General features: G+C 39.1%; 1 protein-coding gene across 1 annotated transcript in view; it reads right to left on the bottom strand.

The window, feature by feature from the left end:
• The window catches only part of Strn3 (striatin 3), an 81,945-nt gene that overhangs the window by 4,440 nt on the left and 58,154 nt on the right, over nucleotides 1-19,351 (bottom strand). The window contains 7 exon segments of the mRNA XM_040743121.1: nucleotides 5,143-5,250; nucleotides 5,456-5,596; nucleotides 12,425-12,592; nucleotides 16,441-16,562; nucleotides 16,812-16,859; nucleotides 17,024-17,199; nucleotides 18,664-18,797. Of these exon segments, the coding sequence (XP_040599055.1) occupies nucleotides 5,143-5,250; nucleotides 5,456-5,596; nucleotides 12,425-12,592; nucleotides 16,441-16,562; nucleotides 16,812-16,859; nucleotides 17,024-17,199; nucleotides 18,664-18,797 (897 nt within the window).

Genomic DNA, 19,351 nt, shown 5'->3' with positions numbered 1-19,351 from the left:
GAGCAGCTGTGCCCCTCTTGGAGGAAGTGAGTCACTGGGTATGGGCTTTGAGAGTTCAAAGATCCAAGCCGTCTCAGTGTCTCTCTCTACCCTCTGGCTACCTGTAGATTCCCATGTGGAACTCTCAATCATTTCTCCAGCACCACATCTCCCTGTGCACTGCCATGCTCCAGACCATGATGCAAATGAACTAAATCTCTGAAACTAAGCAAGCCAATTAAATGCTAAGTTGTTGTGGTCATGGTGTCTCTTCACAGCACTAGAACATTGACTAAAGACATCCTCCTTTATGTCCACCCTTGTTTTCTCTCAATATTCAGTCTCTTTTTCCATTAATTTTTACATGCATATGTACATACATACTCCCAGAGATAACCTATTCAGTGTGTACTATGTTACTTTTAAGTATGTTTTCAGGGCTGACCATTTGGTATTGGTAACCATTTGATGTGCTCTTCCTTGGGGAAGAGTCTTCCTCCCACTTTCAGCATTTCTTAGCTACACTACAGTTCTTTGTGTGGTGTTGAGGCTTTGTGGTCTATCTCCCGTCCATTCTGGCCTGTCTACTATCACTGCCCTTGCTCAGCTCATGTTGGGGACTTCATGGGTGTAGCTTCTGATGTTACTAGGAGACACCGTCTAACAGCAGACTCCCTGGTCCTCTGGCTCTTACAAGCTTTCTGTCCCTCTTCTACAATGATCCTTAATTCTTAGGTTCATGAGAATAAAATGTGTAGTCCAGGCTGGCCTTGAACTAGTTAGTAATCCTCCCTGCCCACGCAGCATAACCAACCAGAGTGCTATGGTAACTTTGGCCTTTAAACTTTTTATTTTTATTGTATGTGTACAGGTGTTTTACCTGCATGTATGAAAGTGCTCTGCATATTAACCTTGTGCCAATTGAGGCCAGCAGAAAATGATGGATTCCCCAGAACCACTGCGTGGGTGCTGGGAACCTAGGGTCCTCTGCAACAGCAATAAATTCTCTTAACCATTAGCCATCTCTCTAGCAGACATAACAACACCACCACCAACAACAACAATAATAGCCCACTAAGTCCAATCTGTGTTACCCATATACTCCTGGGTCCAACAACAACAATAATAATAACCCACTAAGTCCAATCTGTGTTACCCATATACTCCTGGGTCCAACAACAACAATAATAATAACCCACTAAGTCCAATCTGTGTTACCCATATACTCCTGGGTACAGGGTCACACTGGAAGATGATCAACTTACATAACTGTGGAGGAATATTTGTTTACACTGCAAAGATGTGTCTCTGTCTAAGTTCCTTTTGACTGGCTTAATAAAAAGTTAATTGGACAACAGCTAAGCAGGACAGATAGGCAGGACTTCTGGGCAAAGAAAAGAAACTTGAGATGAATCCAGTCACACAAAGGACACCAGCCAGATGTGGAACGAGCTGGATACCAAGAATGAGATAGAGGCAAAAGCCACATGGTAGAACGTGGATTAATAAAACTACGGGTTAACTTAAGTTATAAGAACTAGTTGAGACAAGGTTAAGCTAAAGTCAACCTTTCATAATTACTTGTTTCTGCGTCATTATTTGGGAACTGGCTGGCAGGACAGAGGATTTGATATATACACATCCTTAAAGAAAAGGGAGGGCCTGGAAGCTCAGTGGTTAAGAGCACTGACTGTTCTTCCAAAGGACCCAGGTTCAATTCCCAGAACCCATATGGCAGCTTACAACTATCTTTAATTTCAGGATCCACTGCCTTCACACAGACTTACAAGCAGGCAAAACACCAATGCACACAAAATAAAAATAAATGATTTAAATAAATATTAAATAAACTTGATTTTGTGCAGGTTAGTAACCACACCTGCTGATAACATATTCTCTTTATTAGTCCAACAAAATTCATTTATCAGTTCTAGAATCCATTTTTCCCAATAGAATCATAAAAGACCCCAGAGTATGAATAGTTCCCTTCCAAGTACCTATCATCAAGCTTCATTTAAAATGCCACTCTTATAGCTGAGCATAGTATTGCATGTCTTTAATCCCAGCACTCAGGAAGCAGAGGTAGGCAGATCTGAGTTCAAGGTCAGCCTGTTCTACAAAGTGGGTTCCATGACAGCCAGGGCTACACAAAGAAACCCTTTCACCAAAAAAAAAAAAAAAAAAAAAAGTCACATTTATGATGATGACTCAATTCACTGACTAGTTCTAGTTCTTCCTTCTCTCCCGATAATGATCCCAGACGCCACCTCCCACCAATTTAAGCAAATCTTTTTTGGTTACATTCTTCTAGTAACACCTTCTTTCACTAAAGTGGGTGGACTCCAAGCTAAGGACGTAGTTCAGTAGTAACATTTACCCTACAATGTGAAAAGCCCTGGATTCACTTTTCGTTCCCTAACAGCAAAAAACAAAAAAACAAAAACAAAAAAAAATTTGGTCTTCCATAACTAAGAAAATTTAATAGTTTTACCTAGAGTTAGTAAAACTGCAAATGAGCGTGAGTGCTGGCCCAGTGATCAAGAGAACCTTTGATTGTATTTTATCATAGTATTGAATCCATTCATAGTATCAATTTTTATCATGCCTCCAATTCTTTTTTTAAAAAATCCACAAATTTACTATACATTTTATAAAATGATATTCTAGCTAACCAGAAACACCAGTTATGGCAATAGACTAGGTGAAAAAAGTTAAATAAAATAACCAATTATTTTTGAAAGCAGTATGTGAAAATAATTTAACAGTTTAATATAGCAATGTAACTAGATGTTTATATGCATGTGGTCCTGGGAGATCAATTTTTTAAGAATTTTTAAATTGTGTGGCGCCTACTGCATAAACAATGGTTTACACTTGTTAACAGGAAGAATAAGTTGGTACAATTTGTAAACAAATTTTTCTTATTTGATTATGAGACTGGGGTCTCATGCATCTCAGACTAGCCTTGAATTGGCTATATACTCAAAAACAATTATGAACTTTAATAAAAATTTGTTTACTTAGTTAACGTGTGTGTGTGTATGTCTAATGTTTGTGCACCACATGCATACAGGAGACAACGGAAGTCAGAAGAGAACATCTGGTTCTGTGGAACTGGAGTTCCAGCTATGAGACCCCGTGTAGATGGTGGAGTCATCTGCAGGAGCAGCAGTACTTAACCACCAAGCCATCTCTGCAGCCTGTGGTCCTCCCACGTCTACCTCCTGAGTGCTGGGAGGACAGATGGACCAGGGCTTTGTGCATGTGAGCAAGCACAAACCCACGAAGTTACATCTCAAACCCTCACTTCATTTCTTACCATGTAAAGTCTTACTGACTCACTTCATGATTTCTTTCAGAAAAATAGCTCTGGAGACACACTAGAAAGGATTAGGTGTGGCCTCATTGGTATAAGTCTGACCCAGTTAAAGGAAGAATGTCACTGGGGGTGGGGTTTGAGGTTTCAAAAGCCCACAACAGGCCCAGGGAGACTCAAAGAGTTGCCTTGGTCATGGTGTCCTTCACAGCAATAGGAAAATGGCTTAAGCTATCCCCCTAAAAAAATATAAAATTCTGTTAAGAAAGGAATCTTTTTGCTATATACAGTGACACACGTCTGTATTCCCAATGTGATCCAAGCTCAAATAAACAACCTTTTTGAGAACACAACAGAAATTATCTCTTCTCTTGCCCAAGGGGAGACAATTATGTGCCATAAAATAATTGATTTGAAAAGGCATTTAACTGAGAACATCAACATGAACGTATTCTGATTTTCTGTGCAATATGTAGATCTGTAAATATTCATTTAGTTCTGACCATGTTATACAGATTTAAAGGGAACCTGCCCATATTTGTTATCAGAACTTATGTAATCCTCTAAACGCTGAAGGTTACTGCCTTGCCAAATTCTAGCCTGTTAGGTGGCCTTATAAGCTGCTGTCCTATAATAATGCTGTGGTTAACAATGAAATTTCTAAGTCATTAAACAACGGGACTACTTTGGTTGTCCTCAAAGTTGTCAGACAATTCCTGAAAGACTTTTCATTATGTGACACACACACATACAGAGAGAGAGAGAGAGAGAGAGAGAGAGAGAGAGAGAGAGAGAGAGAGAGAGAGCGCAGATATGTACACTTGTGTAGGAGTGAACCCCACAAAGCTATCTGCCCATGAGGGTGGGGACAAGTAAATTAGCACAGGTAGAGATAAAAGGAAGCGAAAGGAAAAAGGACCTCCGCTTTTGGAAGCCAGCCACGCTACTGACTCCTAGCGTGTGTGACTCACTCTCTCTCTCTCTGGTAAATAAATATATTGTATCCCCTCTAGCATCGGCTATCATCATTACACTTGAGTGTGGAAGCCTGCAGAGGTCAGAGGTACTGGATCCCGTGTCTGGAGTTACATGCAGTTATGAGCAGACCTATATAGGTTGTGGGACTTGGATTCTCTGTAAGAGCAGTACCAGCTTTAGCCACTGAGCCATCTCTTTAGTGGCTTGAAAGACAGCTAAAAAAAGGTAATGAAAAATAAATACACTGAGCCATTGCAATCGTTCAGCAGGTAATGCATTTGCCACACCAGCCTGATGGCCTGAATTTGGTCCATACAACCTATATAAATGAAGGCAAGCACCCACTCCACAGGTCCTATGACCTCCACATGTCTGCTGTGACACCCATGCTGCCAATTACACACAACATATACACACAATATATTTTTAGAAATATATACATTATGATCCAACTATAAACTATACAATACAGATGACAGCAAACAGTATCTACCACACCATCATCTGAGTCACCGGCAGTTTTAAGAACATCCTCAAAATACCAAATAAGTGATATATCTTGCTATATTAAAACAACACATTCAAATGGAAATTTTACATAATGAAAATGGAAGAAACGGCACTAGTTAGACAAAATATTATGTATAATCAAAAATAAAACTTGTATATTTAAGAATGCCATAATAAGCATAGCAAAAATGAGTTATAGTAAGTTAGCAGCAGGAATACAGATCTATAGCGAGGTGATTAAGTACCTTGTATTAGTCCTAAGTACCTCAAAAAAAAAAGTTTAACTTGATGATTTCATAAACCAAAAGACAACATGCATTATATAACAGAGCAGTACTTTCAATCATCTGAAGCCTTACCCGTTTTATTGTCAAAAAACTTGATGTGTCTATCTTCATGAGCAGTTACTGTAACAGGAAGTGTGGGGTGACTTACTACTTTGTTAATGTGATTGCTAGATTGTAAACCTGAAAAATAAAGGAACAGAGTACTTAAATACAAACCACCTGGGTTGAGCCTACATTAACAACTCAGACTATGTCAGCATGTATAGCACTATAACATAAATTACTTTCTATCTTACATTCAGCCAGTATGAAAATTAGCTAAAGACCACCTCATTCATGTAATAATCTTTTTAAAGAAATTTCAAAGAAATCCACGAAAACTTACCAGAATCTACCTGTGAGGAAAGCATCACCAATGACTGTGATGTTTCTAAATCGTAAATTACCGCACTACCAGTGTTGAAAGAGGTCACCATATGAGCTGGGTCACAGCCTATAAAGTCAACTGAAGTAGGTATTCCATGTTCTGTAAGGATATCAAAATAAATTCATATGTATTTATCTGTACACAGAAACACACACAATTTTGAAATTATATCAATAATGAAAGAGAAAGCAATGTGTTAGGATGGTAGAAAAGCTTCTCAGTTATTTAAAAGTCTTTAATTTTTATTCTATTTTACACTATAAAAAACATAACCAAAGGGAAGAGACACGCAAAAATAATTAGTCTAACATGGGAAAACCCATATTTTGCTAAGCATTTTCTTTTAAGGTAGAGGAAAAACACCAGTTCATTTAAATTATGGGCCAATTTTCTTAAGGAAAATAAAAACAAGGCAAAACCAAAAACCAACGAAATAAAAAACAAACCCAAACCTGGAATTCTCCTATATTATTCTCTTGGAAGACTCTTTCCAAATAGTAAGCACTGGGCTGGAGGGCTGGCTCAGCTATTAAAGGTTAGGCTCAGAACCAAATAGTAAGCCTTGCCAAAGAGTTAATACATGTCAAAATCTGCTTCTATAAAAATGAAGCATGCCTGTAATTCCAGCAGTATGGAGGGAGAGACAGGAGGATCTCTGTGCATTTCAGGCCAGTTGTGGGCCACATGGTGAGACCCTCTCTCTCAAAAACGAGACAAAACAAAACACCTTCAACTATAATAGACCCCAAAGTGGAACACGCATCAATTCTCCTCCTTAACACATTAAATTCAAATACAACTAGGTGAAATCTGGATTGTAGTGATTAAAAATCTGGATGAAGTAAGAAAAAAGTATCTAGCCAGGTAGGTGGTGGTAGCACACACCTTTAATCTTAGCACTAGGGAGGCAGAAGCAGGTGGATCTCTGTGAGTTGAAAGCCAGCCTGGCCTACCCAGCGAGTTCCAGGACAGCCTCCAAAGCTACAAAGAGAAACCCTGTCTCGTTAAAAAAAAAAAAAAAAAAAGGGGGGGGGGGAAGGCACACAAGTATCTAATTTTCACTTACTAAAGTCTGGGTATCTGAAATATTATAGAACCCCAAAATAAAAACAAAATTCAACATATACTACTCACTTAAGATGTCTTAAAAATTTATTTAAATCCAAATAACAAGGTCTGATAAAAAAAACATAATTTGAAAAACTCAGACTATAAGACCAACAATATTATAAAAGACATGCACAAGCATCTTAAAAAACTAAAGCTGGTTAAATCCTTCTATAATAAAAGATTTACAGGATGCCAAGATGGCCCAGCAGGTAAGGGTGCTTGCAGTCAAACCTGACTGACAACCTGAGTGTGTTCCTCAAGACCGACATATAGTAGGACAGAGCAGATTCCCTCAAGTCGTCCTCTGCTCTCCGCATAAAACAAATGACACTTGTGCCTCTCACTAAGAGTGTTGTAGTGACCGTAACTGCCACATCCCACCCTGATCACACACCTATGTCTTCAGTCATGGCACACACAGATTTTAGGCAGGTATATTTTAGACTACGATCCCATCAGTCCTTAAGGTTAGCTGTCCTTGTCTTCTATAGCTCCTGAAAGTTGTACGATTTGACTACCTTACTGTTAGATACAAATATGTTTATTTTTAAAATAGAACACGATCTGAAAACAGCCAAAAAGTACTGAGCTTTGCTGACATCTGCAAAGCACTTCCAGTAAAACAGGCCATGGCCATGACAAGATTTATAAAATTCTTTAAACAATTCTCTTTGAACCAATAAAGAAATAATTGCTTTATCCTTTTAAACAAATGTTCTTGGGAAAGCAAGATGCTCAGCAGATATTATTAGGCTCCTTGTCACTCTGCCTAATAATCTGAGTTCCAGTCCTTATGATACACATGGTAGAGAGACTAGATTCCTGCCCGTAGTACTCTATCCTCCACCTGTATGCCAAGTCTGTCTGTCTGTCTGTCTCTCTCTCTCTCACACACACACACACACTCTCTCTCTCTCATGTGCATAAGTAAAATACAAAAAAAAAAAATATATATATATATATATATATATATTTAAAGGCTCTTTGGGCATGACAGTTAAGAGTGCTTGCTACTCAGATTTCTGTTCCCAGAACCTGTCAGGTAGCTCACAACTGCCTATATGTAACTCCAAGGTATCCTAATGTCCTGCCTAGCCTCTATGATCACCGACAATTAAGCTTAAAAAAACAAACAACATACAGATGATAAACGGGCTGAGAAAGAAATCAGAGAAACATCACCCTTTACAATTGCCACAAATAACATAAAATACCTTGGGGTAACTCTAACCAAATAAGTGAAAGACCTGTATTACAAGAACTTCAAGTCTTTGAAGAAAGAAATTAAAGAAGATATCAGAAAATGGAAAGATCGCCCATACTCTTAGATAGGTAGGATCAACAAAGTAAAAATGGCAATCCTATCAAAGAGATCTACAGATTCAATGCAATCCCCATCAAAGTCCCAGCACAATTCTTCACAGACCTGGAAAGAACAATACTCAACTTCATATGCAAAAACAAAAAACTCAGGATAGCCAAAACAACTCTGTTCAATAAAGGATCATCTGGGGGCATCACCATCTCCTACTTCAAGCTGTACTACAGAGCTATACTAATGAAAACAGCTTGGTATTTGCACAAAAGCAGACAGGTGGACCAATGGAATCAAATTGAAGACCCTGATATCAGCCCACACACCTATGAACACTTGATTTTTGACAAATAAGCTAAACTTATACAATGGAAACAAGAAAGCATCTTCAACAAATGGTGCTGGCATAACTGGATGCTTGAGTGTAGAAGACTGCAGATAGATCCATGTCTGTCATCATGCACAAAACTTAATTCCAAATGGACCAAAGGTCTCCATATAAATCCATCCACACTGAACCTCATAGAAGAGATAGTGGGAAATACACTTGAACACATAGGCACAGGAGACTACTTCCTAAATTGAACACCAGCAGCACAGACACTGAGAGCAACAATTAATAAATGGAACCTCCTGAAACTGAGAAGCTTCTGTAAAGCAAAGAACACAGTCAATAAGACAGAAAGGCTCCCTACAGAGTGGGAAAAGATCTTCCCAACCCCACATCTGACAGAGGGCTGATCTCCAAAACATACGAAGAACTCAAGAAACTAGACATTAAACTACCAAATAACCCAATTAAAAAGTGGGAACAGGGGCTGGAGAGATGGCTCAGAGGTTAAGAGCACCGACTGCTCTTGCAGAGGTCCTGAGTTCAATTCCCAGCAACCACATGGTGGCTCACAACCATCTGTAGTGAGACCTGGTGCCCTCTTCTGGCCTGAAGGCATACACGCAGGCAGAACACTGTATACAAAATAAATAAATCTTTTTTAAAAAGTGGGGTACAGATCTAAACAGAATTCTCAACAGAACAATCTCAAATGGCAGAAAGGCACTTAAGGAAATGCTCAACATCCTTAGTCATCAGGGAAATGCGTATCAAAACAACTCTGAGATACCATCTTACATTAATCAGCATGGCTAAGATCAAAAACACTGATGACAGCTTATGATGGAGAGGATGTGGAGAAAGGGGAACACTCCCCATTACTGGTGGGAGTACAAACTTGTACAGCTGCTGTGGAAATCAGTATGTCGATTTTTCAGAAAATTAGGGATCAAACTACATCAAGACCCTGCAATACCACTTTTGGGCATATACCAATGGAAGCACATTCACACCACAGGGACATTTGCTCAACTATGTTCATAGCAACCATTTGTAATAGCCAGAACTTGGAAACAATCTAGATGCCCCTCAACCAAAGAATGGATAAAGAAAATGTGGCACATTTACACAATAGAGTACTACTTGGGGATAAACAATGACATCCTAAAATTTGCAGGCAAATGGACAGAACTAGAAAGAAAAAACATTCTAAGTGAGATAACCCAGACCCAGAAGGACAAATATAGTATGTACTCACTCATAAGTGGATACCAGACATAAAGCCAAAGATACCCAGCCTACAAGTCACAACCTCAGAGAAGCTTGAACCCTTTTCCAGAAACAGAAGGAAGCAGATGTAGAAATCCACAACTAACCAATGGGTCAAGTTCCTGGAGTACAATCGAAGTGAAGGAGGAGCAATAATATGAACAAAGTGTCAAGACCATGACGGGGAAACCCACAGAATCAGCTGACCTGAGCTAGTGAGAGATCACTGACTCAGGTCTGACAAATGGGGAGCCTGTGTAAGACCAAACTAGACTCCCTTAATATAGGTGACAATAGTACGGCTGGGACAACATATGAGGCCACTGGCAGTGGGTCCAAGATCTAACTCTAATGCACTGGTTCAGTGGGGACCATTCTATATGGAGAGATGACCTTGCTCAGCCTAGACACAAGGGTGTGGGTGGTGGGGAGGTGCCTTGGTCGTGCCTCAAGTAGATGAGGGGACAGATTTAGCAGACTTCCAGGGCAGGCCTTATCCTCTGTGATGAGCAGACAAGAGGTGGGGGAAATAGGAGGAGAGGAGGGAGGGGGAACTGGGATTGGAATGTAAAAAATAAATTAAAAAAACAAGAAGGGAGGCTTGATCAGCCATGTTGTCTTGCTATCCATCTCCCTCTTGTCTCATTCATTCCAGGTTCCCCTGGGCTCGAACCCGTTGTGGCCAGGGCAACTGGCGCCACAACGTGGGACTTGAGAACCCGAGAATTCCAGGAACAATGCTGCATCCAGAGGGGCAGGCCTGCCCATATGCACTGAGCCACTGCTCCTGAAGCACAGGCTCGCAAAAGTCGCCACACACGATTGTAAGACGGACTTGCAGAGGTTGCCACTGTCCTGCTCCACAGGGAGTCAGATTGGCGGAGGTCAAATCCCCAGTTTTTACATGTGAAAATGAAATGGCTTATTCCACGTTGCCTACAAATTGGACAGGGTTATGCTTATTAGCTACCCTTCTTCTAGATGTAGAGTTTATTCCAGGAAGTAACCCCAATAGATTATCTTATTCCTAGACATAAGAGAGCCATCTTATTCATCCCCCTGTTAGTGGGACTTGGAGTATCGGGCCTTAGCCACTGGCTCGGCAGGCATGGGAGTAGCTATTCAGACATACTCCACAATGAATCTTAGTCACATGCCAACTGCAAAAATGGCTATAAAATCACCTTTATCTCCACATGATGTATTAATTCGTACACTCTTCATTTTAAATTTTTTAAATACTGATGCCAGTAAACAATCTGCTACAGACATAATGTAACTCGAGTGACTTTTGCTCTGGTCAGATAAAATATCCATACACTAGAGAGTGGGAAAGACGCAATTTGGGGTGGAGGGAATGCTTGTGTTCCCTTTCAAGAAAAGAACAAAGCTCGGTGATTACCAGAACATTTGGTAAAATGCATGGAGCAGAGGAAAACTGGACCCAAAACCATGGAAGCCCACCCAAGTTAGTTCCAGGGAAATATGCTGAACCAGTGTTCCTGACTGCACAGCCCCCTCCCCGCCCAGTTTCCAAATTCATTCAACCCATCCACACCTCTACAACCTCACTGTCTTCCCCGATACTAACTCTGCCATCTCTAAAAATGGTGGACCTGTCAGAATGGCCTTCCACCTACGTTTACTCACTCCTAAATTCTGCCCCTATGTTTTACATTTTAGTTAAATTAGTTCCCTGCCTTAACTATTATTCTAAAGCAAGATGAGCTTTTGGGGTTAGGAGCCTCGGGAACAGACACTAGGATTTCAAGTGCTCTCAAACAAGGAGAATCTCCGCAGCCCTTAAAGAGGAATGCTGCTTCTACACAGATCACAGGAGTGACAATAGACAGTATGGCCTAGGAACAGGAATTAGGCTGATTCCAAAAAATTGGTTCTCAGCCTCACCCTTGCTTACCACCCTGCTCCCTTCCATTTTAGGATGTCTTGCTGGCTTTTTAATGTTGCTCCCATTTGGCCCTTGGGTCGTCAAGAGGTTAGCTGACTTTATCCACCAACAGATCGACTCCCTGACAGCAAAACCTACCCAAACTCACTATCACAGGCTTGACCTCAAGGATCATGGTCATGCCTTTAGAAGGTGACAACCCACAATCAAGGAGGCCATTTCCCAGGGAACCTCCTTTTGCTATTGACAAAATTAAAACGTCTCCCACTGAGGTGCACCCTGCGAGTGCAGTGAAGAGGCTACCAAAAGGTGCCTCTCCTGGGCTTCATGGGAGCATACCTGGTTGCATGAAGGTCGATGTCAAAAACCCTTCCCTCCACAAAGGACATCGTGACAGGCCTAAGCAAGCTTGCCTGCAAAGCCTGAGTTATCGTGCTCCAGGATACATGTCACAATACCGTACATGGGGACCAGGATCCCTGCTCCCACTCACGGTGGGATAGTGTCAACAGCTCACCTTCTTACTTGGGAAAAAAAGGGAGGAATTGTAGGGAGCGATCCTTGTTATTTAAAACCTCTTGTAAATACTGTCAGTCCTTTGTAAGAATAGTCCGTCCCCTCCCCAGCTTCCTAATGAATAAAACTTGGTCTCACAGGAAATAGCTGATGGCAGGAAGGAAACATTCCACAATTAGATCACTTTAACCCCTCCCTCTGTGACCCTTTAACCTAGCCAACACCTGTTACCTGCTTACCATCAGTGGCCTGGTTACTACACAATGACTCCTCCCCCACTGTCCTGTAGTCTCCTGCCCCATCCCCCTACCTCATTTCCCCTATTTAAGCCTATACAGAACTTTCATTAAATGACAGCTTGATCAGCCATGTTGTCTTGCTGTCCATCTCCAAAAAAACAAAAAAACAAAAAAACCAACAAGCAACAACAACAAAAAAAAAGCAACTACTGCTCCTGAAAAAGAAAATTTGACTTACCCTTGTCTCCATTGTAAGTGCAAACACATGGCAATTTTTCTTGTGGATTCCATAACCTAATAGTGCCATCTGCTGAACAAGATAGTAACTGATTTTTTATGCCACTATAGGCAAGACCCCAGACTGCATCTGTATGAGCAATTAAAGTGCCAGCTAGAACATTTGACTCTGTGAAGAAACAAACAAAACATTAGTTGGAAGAAGTTTGGCAAATGATAGGAAATTTACAACATAATTAAATGAAACATGTATGTAATGCCAGGCATGATAGTGCATGCCTTTTATCCCCAGCACCTGGGAAGTAAATCTCTATGTGTTGTAAGACAGTCTGGTCTACATACAGTCCAATGACACTCAGGGCTATATGATAGGACCCTGTCTCAAAAAAAAAAAAAAAAAAAGCAAAACAAAACAAAACCACAAGAAGATAAATCAAGCACTGACACTGAATACTTCTAAGAACTGAATTATGAGTGGTTGTTTTTATTATAATACTAATACTATTCATATATTCACAATTTCTATAAATTATGTACAAAAAATCTGCAGCCACACTGAGATATAATTTACATAATTATACTACTCACTTAAATGGCAATGGTGTGTTCATCTAACTGCAACTCCCACTGTGCTTTCAGGAAACTTTAATTCTAATTAATTAATTAAGCAATCAATCAATTTATTCACTCATTCATTTACATTCTTTGGTTTTTGAAAAAAGGGTTTCTCTGTGTAGCCCTGGCTATCCTGGAACCTACTTGGTAGACCAGGATGGTCTTGAACTCAGGGATTCACTTGCCTCTGCCTCCCGAGTGCTGGGATGAAAGGGTATGCACCACCCAGTGACTTTCAGGATATTCTAATTACTTGCTAGCCACTTTCCTTCCAACTTTACTTTTCTAAAGCTCCAGGTGACCACAAATCCATTTTCTGAAAATGTTGGTATGAACAGAATCCTACAGAATGGGGTCATTGTGTCCAGTTTCTTATTTTTAAGGGCATCCACTCTGTAGCACCTATCAGTACTTCATTTGTTTTTACTGACAAATAACATTCCACTGGTTGGAGTTATTACATCTTACTAACAGGAGATCTCAGTGCTCAATAAGTACCATATTAGGTCATCCTCTATTTCCAGTAACTTCCTATTTATAACCATCTCTTTTCATGCTCATAGTTTCCAACTTTCCTTTATTGTGAATGAGTACAACTTGCAATACCAAGGCAGCAGCATTCAAAAGGACCCCTCCTGACCTTGTACCCAATTTCAAACAGTGTCAAAGCCCACCTTCTTGCTTCCACAGCACTTGCCACAAGGAACCCAGTAACGGGGACTTCTAGAAACTGTCTCTAACCTCCACAGGTGTACCACACGTACACCTGTACACACACGTACATATACAGACATGCATATACACATACATATAAATACATTTAATACCTATTTATTTCCAGATTCAACTAAAAAGTTGTCCTTCTTCCTATTAAGGGTGAAATCTACCAGGTGCATTCTAAAACTCAACCAAGCTCACTTTCCTGTTTTCACACTTTCTACTAGGCAAATTCTTTGCCCCGGAATCATTAGCACAACAAATTAAAATTCAATTTTAAAAAAAAAGCATGTGCTATACAGACTCTTTCATTCTAAACCACAGAAACATTATCCTTATGGCCACCTTTTGTAAAACTGCTGAAAAGAAAATTATCATTCTTTTCCTGTGTATTCTTCAAATCACTCCGTTACCACACTAAAACAACTCATGCTAAAATCAGTAGTGCTTTGATAATACAAAACATTTATTCTTTCTGATTTCAACACTGCCTTTCATTCATAAGACCTGTCTAGCAATGTTAAATGCCAGCTCCTTCAGGGTCACTACTCCAGCTATCTAAGACCCCTGTGATCAACGTGAGCATTTGCGGTCTGCTCCCTTCTCAGAATGGCTCTTCTTTGGGTGAGCACCCACGAATCCATTCCCTCACATCCTCCTTCCTCTAGCCAATGTCAGGTCTAGAGAAGACTTGAGTCTCAGGGTATCACCACCTGATCACATCCATTCCTTCACATGTACCCATATCTTAGTAATCTTATTCATATTCATTCTCTCTCTCGAATACTCTATCCAGATTCCAGTGAGTGCTACTGTCTTACACAGTGAGCTGCAATGTCAGAACTCTATAGAATGGTGATGAAAATGTTCTGAAATTACGAAGTGGTGATGTCTGAACAATCCTGAGCACACAGTAAAAACTACCAAATTAATACCTTAAAACAACCAATTTTAGCTAGATGGTGGTAGCACACACCTTTATTCCCAGAAGTCTTGGGAGGCAGAGATAGGCAGATGTCTGTGAGTCCAAGGCAAGCCTGATCTATAAAGCTAGTTCCAGGACAGTTACAGACAAACCCTGTCTTGGAAAAACAAAAAAAGCAAAAACAATTTTTATCTGTATGAGTATTTTGCCTACAAGTATGTGTATTTCATGTGGCTGGTAGCCGTGGGGGTCCTAAGAGGCTATTGGGTTCCGTAGAACACAGGTTATGGATGCCAGGACACTGAACAAGAACAGCAAGTGTGTTTGACTCCTGAGCAAGCCTCCTCTAAACCTGGCAATGTCAACTCTCTTACCTAGATAACTCCTGATTTTTTACCTGTCACTGCAGCTGCCATCAATTTCATTCAAGCCTCTCTGGGCTTAGAACTTTTTTTATTTTACCCTTTGGCTTCTTTAGTGTGAATATCATTGTTAAAGACAGACCATTCCTGACTTCTCATTTATATGAGGATCCACCGATTATTCTTGGAGAGAGTACCGTATTTTATTGTCATTTAGCCCCTTGCTTGTTTCACACCACCTTGTTTCTTTGAACAAAGTACTCACCATTAGGCCTTACATTATGGAATGTGGACACCAAGTATATGTTAGCCAAAAACAAAGAGCTCAAACATTTGGTTTCTTTTCTTTTTTAAAAATAATCATGAACAATGCACTTTTTTGTTTGTTTTTTTCAAGACAGGATTTCTCTGTGTAGCTTTGGAGCCTATCCTGGCACTCACTCTGTAGACCAGGCTGGCCTTGAACTCACTGAGATCCGCCTGCCTCTGCCTCCTGAGTGCTAGGATTAAAGGCGTGAGCCACCAACGCCAGGTGAACAATGCCCACTTAATGTATTTGAACATGTTAACAAAATTTTAATCAAGAATAAGTGTCTCAAAGTGCCATTTTTAAAAATCAAAGATTTGTTTTGCTTTTCATTTTGAATTAAAGAATTTTGGGGCCTCCATGAAATTTTAATGAATTATACACTGACCATTCTATCCATATTGTTTCTGATATATTTCACTTAATATAAGGATTATAATACTGTCTCTTGAGTTTAAAAAATGGGTTACTTCAGTAATTTTCCCCTCTTCTTTCTGGCCAGGCATTGGTGGTGCACGCCTTTAATCCCAGCACTCGGGAGGCAGAGGGCAGGCAGATCTCTGTGAGTTTGAGGCCAGCCTGGTCTACAGAGCAAGTTCCAAGACAGCCTCCAAAACAATACAGAGAAACTGTCTCGAGAAAAAAAAGAAATCTCCTCTCTTCTTTCTGTTAACTGAAATTAACATTTAAGAAATATATTTTAGGCATTATAAAATACTAATTCAAGCACTAAAATGGCATATTTCTCTCTTTTAAAAATGTATGTATGTATGCATGTATGTATGTGCATTTAGTTTCGCCTGCATATATGTCTGTATGAAGGTGTTAAATATCCCGGAACTGGAGTTACAGACAGCTGTGCTATTGTGGATACAAGGAATTGAACCTGGGTCCTCTGGAAAAGCAGCCAGTGCTCTTGACCCCTGAGCCATCTCTCCAGCCCAATATTTGTCTTTTTAAATAAAGAAAGTTTATAGCAAGTAGAATTAAATGGACAGATTATATGTTTGAACAACTTTGTAATAACATCTGAATTACAGAATTCTGTCAGCTCCATTCACTGAAAAGATCCATTGTGCCCCTTTACTTACCGTATGTATCATAGGGATCCACGTTAGGACTAGGCATATTCCACCACTGAATGGTTGCATCAATACCACCACTAAAACACTGTTCTCCATTAGAACTAATAGCTAATGAAAGAACAGGGCCACTATTACAGAAAGAGAGGAAAAATTACTTATAAATTCTAAGAAGAAACTCAACCCCACATCCCTCAATCTATTCATTTAATGTGGTTTTAGGTAAATATGTACAACTGAAAAGTACTATTAGATTACATTCAAATATAATTAATCAAACAAGGTATTGCTCAACTAATATATCTTCTCTAACACCAAATATGAGAAATTAGGTTTGGAGACTGTAGTTGCTCATTAAGTACTATTTTAAAAAAACTTACATGTGGGCCCTAAATGTGTAGATAGGTTCTACATCTAAAGAGGCACTCCTAAAAGGGAAAAAAGGGATGGGGGAGGAGAACACATTAAACCATCATGAATCACCAGTTGATAATACAGATGTACTAAAGACACAAGAATAGTAAAGATGAATAATTAATTATCTGTACGAACAAAATTAAAAGAAAAAAACAGTCAATATTAAAATACTTGCTTTTTGGCAGGAACTGTCTTTTGCAAATTCCAAAGTTTCAGGGTGTGGTCCTCAGAGGCAGTAACCAGCACAGGTTCTACAGGATGAAAAGCTAATGCTCTCACGCCATCAAAATGACTACGTAGTGTATACTTGGGGTTCCAAGTCTTTCGAAAGGCATCTTTGTTGGCCGGCAACTAAAATGAAACAGTGAACTGTTTACAGGTAAAAGTAATGAACTGGCAGGCATGAGGACTTTTTTGCTTTCTTTTTGGTGTGTTTAAAACATACAAAACTGTCCCACTAAAATATCCAGGAGCCGTTTTAATGACCTTAAAAACTTCATAGCAAGTCTATCTTTATATAAGAATTCAGAAAAATAATTTCGTTAGACTTTCAAATACCCAAGTAGAAGAGTTCCTTTATTATTTGTTTTTACCTAATCATAAAAATTTTTTTAAGTCCAAAACTCCTACCAAATGTCATATGAGACAGATGAGAAAACTGTCACTGCCGTAATAATTTACACAAAACCAAAACAGGGATATAAACATTACCAAATACTCAAGGGTAAAATAAACACAATAGTTTCCATTTAGGAAAACTGACCAGTATATGAACAACTCCAAGGCAAAAAGTTAAGGGACTTTTAAAACAATGAACTAAAAACTCCTTTAAGAATATTTTCCTACATCTTTTTCTTTTTTAATTTCCTTCAGAGTTTCATGTTGCCCTTACTGGCCATGAACTCCTATGTAATTACTCTTACCTTCCAATCCAATCCTTCTAGCCCTGTTTCCCAAATGCTAGGACTACAGGAATGAGCTACTCTGTACAAGATTATGTGGTGCTAGGAATCAAACCCAAGGCTTTGAGCAAGCACTTTTCCTAATCCTTCATATTAATAAAACTCAACCTTTTCACCTTTATTTCTGTATCAGTAAAGACAAGCTGTTAAACCAGTTCTAAAGCAGTTAAAATATGCTTTAAAAATCATTAGTAAGAATACTGCAGCCCACCAAGGCAATTTATCTTTTAAAAAAAAATCCTAACTTAAGTCTAAATTTCTTTAATGTTAAAAAAAGAAATTTGCTGAAAACCTAAAGTGAATGCAAAAAAATCTAAAATATGGTTAACTTTGAATTGAATGTTTATGCTTAGAAAATATTTAACCAACAACTGTCTAATACTAACACAGTTCTTCCCGTCTTTTTTTTTCAAGCCCTCAAGTGAAGCTAAACATCTAGGAAATGATACAAGCTAACTTTGTTGTGACTGACAAATAAGAGCTCAAAAACAAAACATGGCTTTTAAGACTTAGCCTGATGGCAAAAACCTGATTTCTATAGTGTTTATTTTGTCAACACCAAAATATGGCTTTAACTAATAAGAGTTAACTACTCAAGGTATATTTATCAACCAATATTTTAAGGTAATAACCCCAAACTCTTACCTATTCCACCAAAATTCCTAAGAAAGATTTATACACCACAAAGAAAAAAACTTAAAAGCAAAATTACATGTTACTTCAAATCAACACATCAACACACTTAAACTTATGTTTTCCATGCACCTTGACATTAATTCTGTTATAAATGATACCAAAGAATAAGGAGCCTTCTATTAAATCATTAAAAAATTAAAAATAAAACTGCACTTACATCATAACTATAGTCTGCATCATTTGTTACCGTCAAGTCTGCAAGGTCTCCAAGGCCCAGTACACTTAACAAAACATCATCAGAACCCATAATAAATGACTTGCCTCCTCCAGATGGAAACGTTATTGGTTCAGCTATAAAGAACAAAACCGCTTCTTAAATGCTGAAAAATCATACAGTACAATACAATATTGTGGGGAATTTAAGTATGAAACAGTTACAAAATTCAGCAATAGTATAAATTCTACTTCCCACTTCCACACACAAAAGAAATCCTACTACTGAGGAGAAATAAACAAATGTCCTGAAATTACAATGTAGTAGCTATCTTCCACAGACTGAATAAACACTGTATAATTATCCCAGGGAGGAAGCAGAACACAAAATCTTGTCTATTTAGATCCCTTACCATCTCGGTAAATTTTAGCAGGACAATTTTTGATTAAATAATCAGATTATCAGCCACTTAATGGGGAACAGTTGTTTATCAACCTTAGAGTAGCTCAGATAGCAGGGTTTTTTTGGTTTTGTTTTTAAGTCAGTAAGTTACTACAGACACTCTGAGATACAAGCTTGTCAGTTAGTGCCAGAGATGGTCCAGGGAAAGATGACAGTGTCCTAAAGGGATTGCCTTCCAACCTTAAAACTTTCCCTATGGCTTCATTTTAATGCCCTCTTTTTTACATTA

Source organism: Mesocricetus auratus, unplaced genomic scaffold (assembly GCF_017639785.1).
Source record: "Mesocricetus auratus isolate SY011 unplaced genomic scaffold, BCM_Maur_2.0 Super-Scaffold_15014, whole genome shotgun sequence".
NCBI lineage: Eukaryota > Metazoa > Chordata > Mammalia > Rodentia > Cricetidae > Mesocricetus > Mesocricetus auratus.
The sequence above is the reverse complement of the archived record's forward strand: the minus strand, read 5'-3'. Positions and strand labels throughout refer to the sequence as shown.